This window comes from Papio anubis, chromosome 8 (assembly GCF_008728515.1).
Source record: "Papio anubis isolate 15944 chromosome 8, Panubis1.0, whole genome shotgun sequence".
Lineage (NCBI taxonomy): Eukaryota > Metazoa > Chordata > Mammalia > Primates > Cercopithecidae > Papio > Papio anubis.
The window spans coordinates 52594932-52609289 of record NC_044983.1 but is presented as its reverse complement, the minus strand read 5'-3'; the positions used below and the strand labels follow the sequence as shown (position 1 = coordinate 52609289).

General features: G+C 41.9%; 1 protein-coding gene across 1 annotated transcript in view; it reads left to right on the top strand.

The window, feature by feature from the left end:
- The first annotated feature begins 223 nt into the window (after window positions 1-223).
- IMPAD1 (inositol monophosphatase domain containing 1) overlaps window positions 224-14358 on the top strand; it is a 32203-nt gene continuing 18068 nt past the window's right edge. Inside the window, exon 1 of the mRNA XM_003902778.4 lies at window positions 224-896. Within this exon, the coding sequence (XP_003902827.1) occupies window positions 510-896 (387 nt within the window). The 5' untranslated portion in view covers window positions 224-509. The remainder of the gene's footprint in view (window positions 897-14358) is intronic.

Genomic DNA, 14358 nt, shown 5'->3' with positions numbered 1-14358 from the left:
AGTCGTACAATGGAATATTTAATTTAAACATCCACAAGGCACTCAGCACAGCACAGTTTCCTGCGTGGATTGCTGCTCGCCGCTTCCAGGAATACCTTCCCACTCAGACCAAGAAAGGCAGCTCAGTCCAGCGCCTCCCGTCCCGCCCCGCCCCAAGGGGAGGTGCCCAGCTCTCCCCGCCCCTCGCCCTCGCCCCGCCCCGTCGCGTAACCCGGATACACACCCACGCTCCCCTTTCACCTCGCGGCCGTAGGCTAACGTGGAAGTCGGACCGGCAGGCCGGCGGAAGAGCCTAGACCGTGCTGCCTGGCGAGTCAGGCGCGCGGGGCGGTGTCCGTGCTCTCGGCGGCGCGGCTTGGCCTTTCTTGGGAGGGAGTGATGGGGCGCATCGGGGCGGGGGAGCGGACGCCGGTGTAGCCCGCGCGGCGCCTGGCCCGGAGCGCCGCAGCGGCGGCGGGCGCGGGGAGGCCTGTGAGAGCCGCAGCCCGGAGCGCCCGGCCTCCCGCGCCATGGCACCCATGGGCATCCGCCTTTCCCCACTGGGGGTGGCCGTGTTTTGCCTGCTGGGGCTCGGCGTGCTCTACCACCTCTACTCGGGCTTCCTGGCTGGCCGCTTCAGCCTCTTCGGCCTGAGCAGCGAGCCTGGCGGCGGCGCGGCGGGACCCGCGGCCGCGGCCGACGGGGGCACCGTGGACTTGCGCGAGATGCTGGCTGTGTCAGTGCTGGCCGCAGTCCGCGGCGGCGACGAGGTGAGGCGAGTCCGCGAGAGCAATGTCCTCCACGAGAAGTCCAAGGGGAAGACGCGCGAGGGAGCCGAGGACAAGATGACCAGCGGCGACGTGCTGTCCAACCGCAAGATGTTCTACCTGCTCAAGACCGCCTTCCCCAGCGTCCAGGTGGGAGCCCACGGGCGGAGCGCCCACCTGAGCCGGGGAGCGCGTCTCGGCCCGTCGACTCTGAACTGTATGGGGTGTGGAGCTTCTGGTTCCCATTTTGTAGATGTGGAAATTGAGACGCAGAAGTTAACGTGCACAAGGTCAGACAAAACAGCAGAGGAGCTGGGTGAGGTTGCATGTAGTCTGACTCAGGGCCCGTGCCTTTTTGGCTCCTCCTGGGTCGGGTGTGCGCCGTGTGTACTTAGGATCAGGAGGCCTCAAAACGAAAAGGCTGAGAAAGTTAATTGCACCCGCGGCTTCAGGCTCTTTCGTAGAATGAAGGGGTTGGCTAAAATCCCCCAAGACCCTCTATCCTTCCTTGATTTCATCCCTAGAAGGGTCGAAACTGGAGTACACATTTTCTGGCTGGCTGGCCAGTAGCCAGCTGAAAAACCGAGTCTTGTTGCAGAGCTATTAGCGTGCGGTGGTGGGGGTGGGGGTGAATATGCTGATTTCGCTGTCGTTTTGTCATGAGGCTCTTAAGTTTATAGTTTGCGGGCCGTTTAAGGAGGTACTTAGAAATATACCAGCTGTTGATGCTTCCTGGCCCTTGATTAAAGATCCATGTTTACTCCAGAGAATAAGAATTAAATAACATTTGCCTTTTCTTTGGGTAGGTTTCTAGGAAGGGAGTTGACATTTTCTTAGGGAAATCCAGACATTTTGGATTTGTTATTAATACTTTTTGAATTCATAATTTCAGTGGAGCTGCTGTTGAGTTGAATAAAGCATTTTTAAAATTTACAGTTCCAGAAACTGCAAATTTTGTTGAGGAAGAGCTGAACCTAGTGTAGCAGCACCTTATCTTAACTCACCTAACTGTAGTTTTGGCTACTGGGAAGAAAAATTGTCTTCACTGAAATTTTAAACAGTGTTGTGCAAACCCAGGCTTCTTTGGAAGGTGACTGACCTTTTACTGCTGATCTTGAAAGAGGAGAATATTGTCATTGTTTAATGTATTTTGTGTAAGGCTTCTTCCAGTCTGTCATAATATTGCTTTGGTTTTGCTTTTTATTCTCCTCTCTTCCTCCCCTTTCTTTCGTCTTTTTCTTTTTTTCCGATGGAAAGGAACATTGGATTTCCTATCATGAGCTACTGGATACCAGATGTAATTAACGTTAGAATTTTTTTTTTTCAAATTTCTACTTAAAACACAGAATATTTCCACTTTTTCTTTTTCCTCTACTCTGTTTTTATCATCACAAATAACACTTATCTTTTTTTGCATCTAGATGTAAGATATGTTTATGAACTATTTTACCGCCTTTCCAAAACATATGTGTTTCCTTCCCCAAGAATGTATACAGGAAACAGGAGATTCAGAGAAGTTGTTATTTAATAGTTTTAACAGTACTAATAATAACCATTTATTGAATATATCCTACGTGCCCAAATACTGACTACACAGGACTTCATTTGATCGTTACAGCAACTTTAAGAAGTAAATTTTATTTCTGCCTACTTTACAAATGGGAAACCTGAGGCTCATGACACTCCAGCTTATATAAACTATCCAACATTAGAAGCCTGCTTAAAACTTATAATTTTAGAAGCTTAAAAGCAATAATAGTGAAATGTAGCAAGCAGAGTTGATTTTTTTTTAAGTAAAAACAAAAGTTTCTTAAATGTTGAAAACTCATCTGTATGTGTGTGCATTCTCATTTATTAGCAAACAATAAGGGAATGGCTGCCAAGGGTAGTGAGCTGCATTTCATTAAACACAAAAGCCAAGCTTTTGGAATTGCAGATGTTGAAGTCTCTGGCTTCATATAAAACAACTTTTTGTTTTCTTGTGACTATTTGAATGTTTGCATGTGCTTCTGCAGTATTCCTGTTGGGTCATGGCTGAAGGAATAGAGGAGGTTTGTGCTCATTTATACAGTGTCAAAGTGGAGATGGTGTCATGTTGAGCGATCTCCTTATACCCCTGTGTTACAGGCTAAAGGCCAAATATTGTAGCCATCTAAGTGGAGAATCAACCTAAAAGAATCTTTCTCCTTTTGTGCCTTCCCCTCTCCTAATGCCCAGAAGTACAGTCTTAAATGCCTGGTTGATTTTGAAGCCTCACCCCAAATTTCTTCGTAAGAAACTTAAATTATATTCCACTTACTTTACTTCCTAGTGGAAAAAGACCTTTGAGAAGCATCAGATACTTCTTTCTTTTATCCTAGTGCCCTGTGTAAATATAGAAAGATCTGTTTTCTCCCGTTGCTTTCCTATGTAGAGTCTAAAGTCTGAGCTTTCATATCTAATGTTCACTCCTCAGTAAAAGGATATACCAGGGATTTTTCTGGAGCACTCAGCTGGAGACAGTTTGGTCCCCTAACTGACATTTGACAACATCAGAAGACATTTTTGGTTGTCACAACCAGGGGTGGGATGCTATTGGCATCTAGCAGGTAGAGGGTAAACATCCTATAGTGCCCAAGACAGCCCCCTACAATGAAGAATTATCTGCTCCATTAGTCAATTGGTGCCCAAGTTAAGGAATCATACTCTAGAAAAGTGAGTGCTGTCTTAACAAAACTCAAGTTTCACCTAGGCTCCCTGGGTTTCCTTTTGTCTTCAGTTTTCTTCAGGTTAGAGATCCCAGAGAGTCCTCCAGGCAGCTAGTCTCCTCTTCCTAAACACTTTGGCAGTGCTTATTTCATTGTGTCAAAGTAATAATAACTCCAGCCATTTGTATGGCACTGTCTCTTTATCCTTGCAGGTAACAGTGAAAATGAAGGCTGAAGATACTTTTGTGGAGTGACTTTGCAGCCACAGAACAGACAAACTTAGATTTATAGTTTTGATTTAATGTACAGGGGACTGTCTGTTTGAGGGGCTCCTGTCCTCAACTTGATTTGTTCAAAGTTCTGACAGTGACTTATTTAAAGGTAAAGCATGGTACTCCAAGCTGGTAGCAGCAACTTGGGTCTTTGTCTTCCTTGACCTATAAGATGGAAGTTATGCTTCTGTCTTTCAACAGAAGTATATCCCAGAAAAGTTTGAGAAGCACTAATATAGTGCACAGAACACTTGCATTGACATCTTGTGCAGTCACCAGCCTAGGTGATACTGGCCAATCATTTAACTTTTTTGAACCATAGTGTCCTCTTCTGCAAAATTAGAATAACTAGTAATTGGTGTAGACATAAGCGCTGAAAACAGAGGCAAAGAAACTAGTTCAAAGGAACAGGCCCAAGAGAGATAGTAGGACAGCTAATTCATGTAATCTAATGAGTTTGAGTAAAATGCACTTGGGAGAATTATTGTGGAAGAGACTGGGAAGGTAGGTAGGGGCTAGGTCATATTCCACGTTCAAAGGAATTTGGACCCAATCCATAGTTTACTACTAGAATACTAAAAGAAGGCCAGATTTAGCTGACTTTTCTTGAGGCCTCAATAAGCCATACTTTGGGCTTTGGGCATTTGGAGGTAGATAGGGACTAGTTAGAGGCTGTTAGAACAGGCCATGTGAGAGATGAGGACCAGGACTCAAGCGGTGGGGAAGTTTTGCTGAGCTTGTTTTACTAGCTAACATTTGCATAGCCCTTTGCAAGCCACAAAAATTTAATTAAACTTCTTAATGACATTATTAATTTTATCTTCACAACAATAAAGGAGGTTAAGTACTACAGCCTGTATTTTTCAGATAAAGGCTTGGAGAGGCTAAATAATTTGCCAAAGATTGCCCAGCTAGAAAAAAATCTTTTTTTTTTTTTTTTTTTTTTTTGAGATGGAGTCTCACTCTGTTGCCCAGGATGGAGTGCAGTGGTGCGATCTCGGCTCACTGCAAGCTCTGCCTCCCAGGTTCACGCCATTCTCCTGCCTCAGCCTGCCGAGTAGCTGGGACTACAGGCACCACCACCACACCCGGCTAAGTTTTTGTATTTTTAGTAGAGACGAGGTTTCACCATGAGAATAATCTTAGACTTGCTGAGATTCACTTAATGGTCAGAGAATCATCTCAAGTGTGTTTAATTCTCTATATAAGGCAGTATAACAGATGTAACAGAAGTATACTCTTAACTATAATGTTATAAATGAATGGAAGGACTCAGAGTAGTTGCTTGGAGGATGGTTTGGAGGGGAGGAAAGTAAATACTGGGAGACCAGTTAGGAGGCTCTTTCAGGTGAGAGCTAATGTCTTTTGAATTAGGGCTATGGTTGTAGAGAAGATAGATGTAGAAGGAAATGAAATAATTTTTAGGGATATGTTAGAAATAACTCCTCTATTTATAGCTTTCACAACTGGGGTTTTGTTGCTAGTGAAGGGGAGTGGTGCTTAAGTTGGGGGGCAGATTATGAATGCCATTTTAGACTTGCTATGTTAGAGATGCCTTTGATATGTGCAAGGGGAGCTGTCAGAGGCAGTTGAATATATGAGTCTGAAGCTCTGAAGAAACATCTGAACTGAAAATACAAATCTGCGAGTCATCTGTGTGGTGATGTTAATTAAAACTGATTGTGGACAGAATTGGTTAGGGAGAGAATATAACATGAAAGGGGAATATCAGGGCCTAGAACCAAGGATGATGAAGACTGAAAACAATCATTTAACAAGAATAGTAGCAGCCAGCCTTTATTAAATGCTTACTGTGTGTTAAGCATTGTACTAAGTTTGTTTTACCTTTTCTGTTTCATTCTTCTTAAGAACCTTACAGGGAGATAGATCATTGTCCCTTTTTACCAATGAGGTGATTGTAGCTCAGAAAGGTTAAGTGACTAGCCTAAATTATTCACATACCCAGTAAATTGAAGAGTTGGCATTTGAACTCAGGCAACCTATGATTAGGAGGTGAGGAAATGGAGACAGTGAGTAAAGACAAGTCTTTTGAGAAATTGGGCTTTTGGCCGGGTGTGGTGGCTCACGCCTGTAATCCTAGCACTTTGGAAGGCTGAGGTGGGCGGATCACCTGAGGTCAGGAGATTGAGGCGATCCTGGCTAACACAGTGAAATCCCGTCTCTACTAAAAATACAAAAAAGAAATTAGCCGGGTGTGGTGGCGGGCACCTGTAGTCCCAGCTACTCAGGAGGCTGAGACAGGAGTCCCAGCTCCCGGGAGGCGGAGCTTGCAGTAAACTGAGATCTCGCCACTGCACTCCAGCCTGGGTGACAGAGCAAGACTCTGTCTCAAAAAAAAAAAAAAAAAAGAGGAATTGGTTTTTTAAGAAAGTTGGCTCGGGTGTTAGGTGTATTATGTTTCCTAAGAGAAGGTTCTGTGCTTTCTTTTTGGTATATTTGTGTTTAAGCTACGAGACACTACAGTATGTTTAATTGTTTATAGAGATATATTTGAGAGAGAGTAGTTGATAGTAACAGGTTTCTGTAAAGGTGGGAAGAGAATAGGACAGGTAGAGGGATGTTTATTTATATGTTTAGAAAATAGTTATTGAGGGCAGGTGTGGTAGCTCACGCCTGTAATCTCAGCACTTTGGGAGGCCAAGGTGCGCGGATCATGAGGTCAGGAGATCGAGACCATTCTGGCTAACACAGTGAAACCCCATCTTTACTGAAAATACAAAAAATTAGCTGGGCATGGTGGCGGGCGCCTGTAGTCCCAGCTACTCGGGAGGCTGAGGCAGGAGAATGTCATGAACCTGGGAGGTGAAGCCTACAGTGAGCCGAGATCGCACCACTGCACTCCAGCCTGGGTGACAGAGCAAGACTCTGTCTCAAAAAAAAAAAAGAAAGAAAGAAAATAGTTACTGAATGCCTACTGTATTGGTCAGGGTTCTGCAGAGAAAGAGAACCAATAGAGATTTATTGTAAGGAACTGGCTCGTGATTATGGAGGCTGAGAAGTCCCTTGATCTGTCAGCTGGAAACCTGCAAACTGGAAACCCAAGAAAGCAAGTGATGTGATTCAGTCCAAGTCCACAGGCCTGAGAACCAGAGAGCTGGTGGTGTTAGTCTCAGTTGGAGGGCGGGAGAAGACTGATGTTTCAGCTCAGCAGTAAGGCAGAAGAAGGGGCAGAGTCTTTCTTCTCCCTCCTTTTGTTCTATTCACACTCTCAAAACATTGAATGCTGTGCACCCACGTTAGAGAGGGCAGTCTGTTTTATTGAGTTCACTGATTCAAATGCTAATCTTATCCAGAAACACCCTCACAGATACAACCAGAAATAATGTTTAGCCAAATCTCTGGGCATCCCATAATTCAGTCAAGTTGCCATATAAAATTAACTATCACACCTATAGTATGATAGGCACTGTGTGAGGTTAGGATATAATGATTTATGGAGAAATGAAGTAAATGATCGATTCCTTCTTAAGGCATTAACCAGAAGTCCCTTCAAACCCCAAAGTAACTGAACTAGCATAGTAATGGCATTGATTGTATTTGGGGGCCTTGAACTTTGACAATACTGATGGAGAATAGTTTCCTTCCCCTTTCTGGAATTTAAAAGACAAGTCTAAATACATATATGTGTGTATATGTATGATATGTATATGTATATGTGTGTGTATATGTCCATATAATTAAATAAAATCTTTAAATAGATCAACTTGTCTTAAGAACCTTTGCACAGATGGTCCCCAACTTAAGATGGTTCAACTTGGGATTTCTTTACAATGGTACAAAAATGATATGCACCATTCATTGTAAAGAAACCATACTTGTAGTACCCATACAACCATTCTGTTGTCCAGTTTTAATAGTCAGTAAATTACATGAGATATTTAATATTTTATTATTAAGTAGGCTTTGTGTTAGATGATTGTGCCCAACTGTAGGTTAATGTTAGTGTTCTGACTACATTTAATTAAGGTTGGCTCGGCTAAGCTGTGATGTTTGATAGGTTAGATGTGTCAAATGCATTTTTGACTTCAGATATTTTCAACTTATGCAATACAAATGCTTCTCAATTCACAATGGGTTTATGAGGACGTAACCCCATCGTAAGTTGAGGAGCATTTGTATTACGTAAGCATTTGATTCCTGATCCCTGACTTGGTTGTACTAATTTTAAGGTATTGTTTAGCATATAGATTAAACATTTTCTATCCTCACAATTATGGAACACTCCTACTATTCTGTACCTATTCTCCTATCTAATGCTGCCTCCTCCTTTAAGCTGTGCTTTCCCTTCAGATCTGCACCTAGGTATTACTATTTTATCCCCCAAATTATTTTTCCTATTTCCCCTACCTCCCATCCAGTAACAACAACGTTTTTTTTTGTTGTTTGTTTTGTTTTGTTTTCTCAGAGTTCCTGATGCAAGGTTGAGGTTTAAAGGAAGAGACTCAAATTGATTCACACGTGTGAATTTCTTCTGGCGCTTAAACTGCTTAGGAGTATTTACTTTTATAAAAGGAAAAATACATTAGTCAGGGAAGACTGAGTAGGCAATGCTGTAGTAATGACATCCTCCAATTCTCAGAAGCCTGACACTCTCCAAAGCAGTTGTCCTCCATGAAGTGACTGTGACCTAGTTGATGTTGATGTGTGACTCTGCCATGTCAACATGGCAGGGAAAGAGAAAAGATAGGAGAATTGGGCAGGAGCTTTCTTTTTATTGCCTAAGCCAGAAAGTGATGTGCATTCACATTTTTGTCCATATTTTGTGCATTTACATTTTTGTCCATATTCTACTGGCCACAATCACTCTCATGTGCCTCTGACTACGAGGCAGATGGGAAGTATAGTCTCCCAGAAGTTCAGGAAGGAAAAGAAAAGTGGACGTTGTGAGTACTAGAAATGCCTACACAGGAGGCAAGTTAACCTAAAGAAATCCATACTTGCTATACATAGAGGCTAACAAAAGGATCTGAGAGTGTTTTGATAGTTGCCAGGTATAGGTGGAGAATGCAAGATGAGCTATTATGTATCAGCATAGACCAAGATCAGTTTAGTGTTTTCTGATTTCTAGAACCTTTTTTTGCTTACCTTTCTAAAATTATAGGTTCTCTAAAAGCTGCATTGTTCATTCCCACCATAATGGGCTTCTTTGGGAGTGATTGGCTGGGTATCAGGAGGGGGCAGGGATTGGCCAGGGCTGTTCGTAGGTTTGGGTTTTTGGAGCTTGGGTTGATTTCTTATGCTTCAATTCCCCGTTGATGTCTTTGACAGGCAGTAAGGATGAGGAAGGAAGAGTAGGTTGAGTGGAAGAGGATTATGGGGAAGAAATTAAAAAACTACAGTGGCTAAGAATAATATTGTCAGTTAAGGCACATTTATTGAGTACCTACTTTGGTTTAGACAATGGGGATGGAGCTACAGTAATAAAGAAAATTTGTGTCCTTGCACTCACAGAACTTACATTCTAGCTGATCAAGATGGTAAATGTAAACAAGCAACATGGTTTCTGATAAGGGCTTTGAAGAAGAAAAACAGGGTCATGCAGGGAGTGTGTCTAGTGGTCCCGCTTTATCAGTGGTAGTCAGGAAAGGCCACTTTGAGGCAGTCTTGTTGGAGCCAAGACCTGAATAAGAATCATGATGTCATGCAGAGATCTGGGAAAGTGTGTACAAGCAGAAGAATGTAGTAAGTACAAAGGCCCTGAGGCTGAGTGATCATAAGAAGACTAGTAAGTCTGGAGTACAGTAAATAAGAGTGCAAATAGAGAGAAATTACTGGATAACATTTACTGCTGTCATTACCCAGATCATCTAGGACCTAACGTTGTAGATTATGATAAGGAGTCTGGATTTTATCTCTGCATAATGAGAAACCATTGGAAGATTTTAAACTAGAGTGCCATGGTCTGATTTAGGAAGATGGCAGGTTGCTGGGTTGAGAAGGGAAGCTCTGTAAAAGCAGTGATTTTGTCTGTTTTGTTCATTACTGTATCCCAATGCCCAAAACAGTTTAGAGTATATAGCCATTAGATGTTGAATGAATGGCTGAATGAATACACTGTAGGAGGCAAGAACAATTGAGGATTATTGTGGGAATCCAGGTGAGAGATGGTGGCCTAAACTAATATTTTCTTGGTAGACATGGTGACATATTTACATATTTAGAATTGGGAGGTAGAATTTCCAGGACTTACTGACTTGATTGGATGTGGCATGTGAAAAAGGATTGAGGAAGACTTTCTGGTGTTGACCATAGCAACTATTGATAAGGTTGTTGATATTGGTGGGTAGTAGATTTTTCAAATTTGTAGGTGTGTAGTGGTTGTGGCAGTTTATAAATAGCAGTTACACAAAAGCAGATTAGGTACTTGTGCTAACGTTCTTGTTCTCCTGCTCTGTTTCTCCCTAACCCGATTCTCAGTGAAGATTTTTTCAAATACTGTTCTATAATGTGTTCTCTCATACTCAGTTGCAAGTATATGGAGCTGACTTGAATTCTACAAAAAATCAGTGAAGCTCCATAGTTGCCGGACTTGGCACTGCCATTTTTGTAAGCTACAGTGGTTAAGGCCCATAAACTACTTTGTCTTTTCTAGGAGTCACATTTCTTTTTTTTTTTTAAAGTTTATTCCTTTTTGCTTGGTGTTACTATTAACCTTCATTGATCTGAAGTAGTCTGGCATTGTTGTTAAGAGTGGTTTCTGAAGCCAAAATGCCTCACCAGTGTTACACTGTCTTAATTATTCTGGCATTAAAATAGGTCTTGATATCTGATAAGGTAAGTCACCACACCATGATGGTATTTTTTACCCCTTCTTCCCGAAATGTGTTGCTTCTTGACTTTTTGTTCTACCAGGTAATTTTCAGAAATGGCTTGTCCAGTTTCCAAGGAGAAGGTTAAAAAACACCACCACCACCAATAAAAAAACACCTGTGGGGATCGCGCCACTGCACTCCAGCCTGGGGGACAGAGCAAGACTCCGTCTCAAAAAAAAAAAAAAAAACAACAACAACAACAACAACAAAAAAACACCTGTGGGGATTTTGATTGGAGTTGCATTTATCTGCAAGTTCTTTTAGATTTTCTCAGTGTTCAATAATCAACTTCATATTATGGGTTTGTTTCTTTCTTTCTAAACTTTGCACCTCCCCACTTGCTCCTCTCCCCCTCTCTTTAGCTTACTGCAATGACTAGGACCCTCTGCACATTGTTGATAACTGTTATGATGGAGAGCAACTGGCTCTGTGTTACAGCCTGCAAGGTCCTTCACCATCTGGCTTCCATTACTCTCTGACCTCAACTCCTTAGCCTTTCTCCTTGGCTCAGTCTGCTATAGCCTTGCTGGCCTCCTTGCTGCCCTCTGAACACACCAGGCATATTCCCACCTTAGAATCTTTTCATTTGTTATTTATTGGGCTAGAATGCACTTCTAGCTGCCCACTAAGCTTATTTTTCTTTAGATCTCTTCACTCAAATACCACCTTTTCAGTGAGGGGCTTCTCTAGCTACCTTACTTTTTTTTTTTTTTAAAACAACTTCATTGCAGCGTAGTTTATATATCATACAATTTGCCTATTTCAAGTATACAATTCAGTAATTTTTAGTAGAACTGCCAAATTGTACAACTATCATCATTAATCAGTTTTAGAACATTTTCACCACCCTAATAATACCACTGTCCCCATTAACTATTTATTCTTGTTTTTATCCCTTATCCTGGGCAACCACTAATCTGTCTTTCTCTGTAGATTTGCCTTTCTGGACATTTTACATTAATGGAATCAAACAGTATATGGTCTCTTCTGTGTTGATGCTTTCACAAAGCAAGGGGGTTCATCCATGATTTAGTATCTTCAATACTTTATTCCCATATATGGCTGAGTAACTTTCCATTGTGTGGATATACCAAATATATTTATCCATTCATCAGGATAATGGATAAACTACTAATTGATGGACTTAGTAGTTCTCTGGTTTTAGCTAGTATGAGTAATTGCCTAGCCACCCTTTCTTAATCCTATCTACCCTTTTTCTTAAAGAATAACCCTTCCTCTACTCTCTAACAATCCTTTCTCTACTCTCTAGCACTCTTTCTGTCCTTTTGTTTTTTTTTTTTCCTCCTCCTTACCACTCTCCAACATGCTACATGTTTTTTTCATGTGTCTCGTTTATCTATACTGGAATCTGAGTTCCACAGGGCAGAAATTTTTGTCTCACATTGATCACTGTGGTATCTTTAGGACCTGTAACTGTGTCTGTCATATAATAGGCAGTCAATAAACGTTTGCTGAATTAATAAAGACATAAGTGAATAAATTGAATGTTTACTTTGCTCTGTACTAAGAAATACTTAAGGATTTGCTAGGCGCGGTGGCTCATGCTTGTAATCCCAGCACTTTGGTAGGCCAGGGCGGGCTGATCATGAAGTCAGGAGATGAGACCATCCTGTCCAACACGGTGAAATCTCATCTCTACTAAAAATACAAAAATTAGCCGGGTGTGCTGGCGGGCGCCCGTAGTCCCAGCTACCCAGAGGCTGAGGCAGGAGAATCGCTTGAACCTGGGAAGCGGAGGTTGCAGTGAGCCGAGATCGCACTGCTGCACTCCAACCTGGAGACAGAGCGGGACTCCATCTCACAAAAAAAGAAAAAAGAAAAAAATAATGATTTAAGTGGTTTGATGTTTCTAGACTATTACTATTTTTAACCTCTCCTGTGATAATTTGGGGTGTTTCAGGGTACCTTCTGGAGATTGCTGATAGTTGTGGTATTTTTTAAAATCATGTCTGTGACTTTCTGAAGACTATTCTAGGAATCCAGGTGAGAGATGGTGTATTGACAGTACTCATGTGTTGTCAGTGCTGTGATCACTCTGGCACTGTAGCATGGGGTCTAGGCATGGTATCACATGTAGCATAAACGTGACCTATTCTGGAAAGGGAACTTGTCAGAAAGCACAGGACCCAACAGCCTGTCCTGCTGAGGGTGTAAGTCCCTAACTAAAATCCACATTTTGGGGATGTTTTTTCTTGTGTGTGTGTGTATTACTATGTGATAGAAGTCTCATGGTGAGGCGGTATTCAAATAAGATTGATGATCTGTTTTTAACTTAACATTCAATTCTTAGATTTAGTCCATTGGTATATGCAAGTTTATAAAAGTAAATGCAGTTCTAAAACATTGTTTTTTATTATTATTACTATTTTTTTTTTTTTTTTGAGATGAAGCCTTGCTCTGTCGCCAGGCTGGCAAGTACGGTGGCGTGATCTCAGCTCACTGCAACCTCCACCTCCAGGGTTCAAGCGATTCTCCTGCCTCAGCCTCCCGAGTGGTTGGGACTACAGTCACGCACCACCACGCCTGGCTAATTTTTGTATTTTTAGTAGAGACGGGGTTTTACCATGTTGACTAGAATGGCCTCTATCTCTTGACCTCGTGATCCACCCGCCTTGGCCTCCCAAAGTGCTGGGATTACAGGCATGAGCCACCACACTTGGCCAAAGCATTAGGCTATATTTTAGCATGCATTAAGAAGTACACTGTTAAAAACTGTTTTTTTCATAGGATGGGACAGGGGCATACTTAACAATGTCTGAAGACATTTTTGTTTGTTGCACTTGAGGGTGTTGCTGCTGGCATCTAGTACGTTCTAGTGGCATTTAGCCAGGGATGCTGTTAAACATCCTACAATGCACAGGACAGCCCCACGACAAAGAAATATACAGTCCAAATTGTCATTCGTGCCAAAGCTGAGCAATCTCAATTTAAAGGAATCTGTAATGTATTTGTAAATGAATAGAATACTTATATAAAGTATTATACAAACACATGTATATATATGTTATATATAAGAAATAATATGTAACATATATAGAGAGAATATATATATGTAAGGGAGTGTGTGTGTGTGTGTATACGTATGTAAGCGTGTGGGGTAAGGCGAGAATATATTCCTCTCTTCTCGTAACAACCCTTCCTCTACTTATATTTCTCTCCTTACCCCACATCCTTACGTATTTGTATGGTAAGTTAAATTTATTTTATGTTTTAATTTTGTTCCTTAGTTAAAAAAAAAAAGGTAGAAAATTGACTGTACCTCTCTATTCTGTGATATATCTTTCTTCTAACTCTAGTTGCTTGTGTTGTGTTCCAGAATATTGTCTATTTTAACACTTTAGAGCTATTCTTTTTCTTTTTTTTTTTTTTTTTTTGAGACGGAATCTAGTTCTGTCACCCAGGCTGGAGTGCAGTGGCACGATCTCGGCTCACTGCAAGCTCCGCCTCCCAGGTTCACGCCATTCTCCTGCCTTAGCCTCCGAGTAGCTGGGACTACAGGCGCCCGCCACCACGCCCGGCTAGTTTTTTGTATTTTTAGTAGAGACGGGGTTTTACCATGTTAGTCAGGATGGTCTCGATCTCCTGACCTCGTGATCCACCCGCCTCGGCCTCCCAAAGTGCTGGGATTACAGGCTTGAGCCACTGCGCCTGGCCTATTCTTTTTCATAAAGCGTTGTTATTCATATGAAAAAGAGCTATTCTTTTTCATAAAGCGTTGTTAAGGTTTAAGTAGCTTGTTTCTTTGATGCTCAGTTTCTCTATATTTCTCTATGTCTGAATTATCTGTCTTGATTAGTCA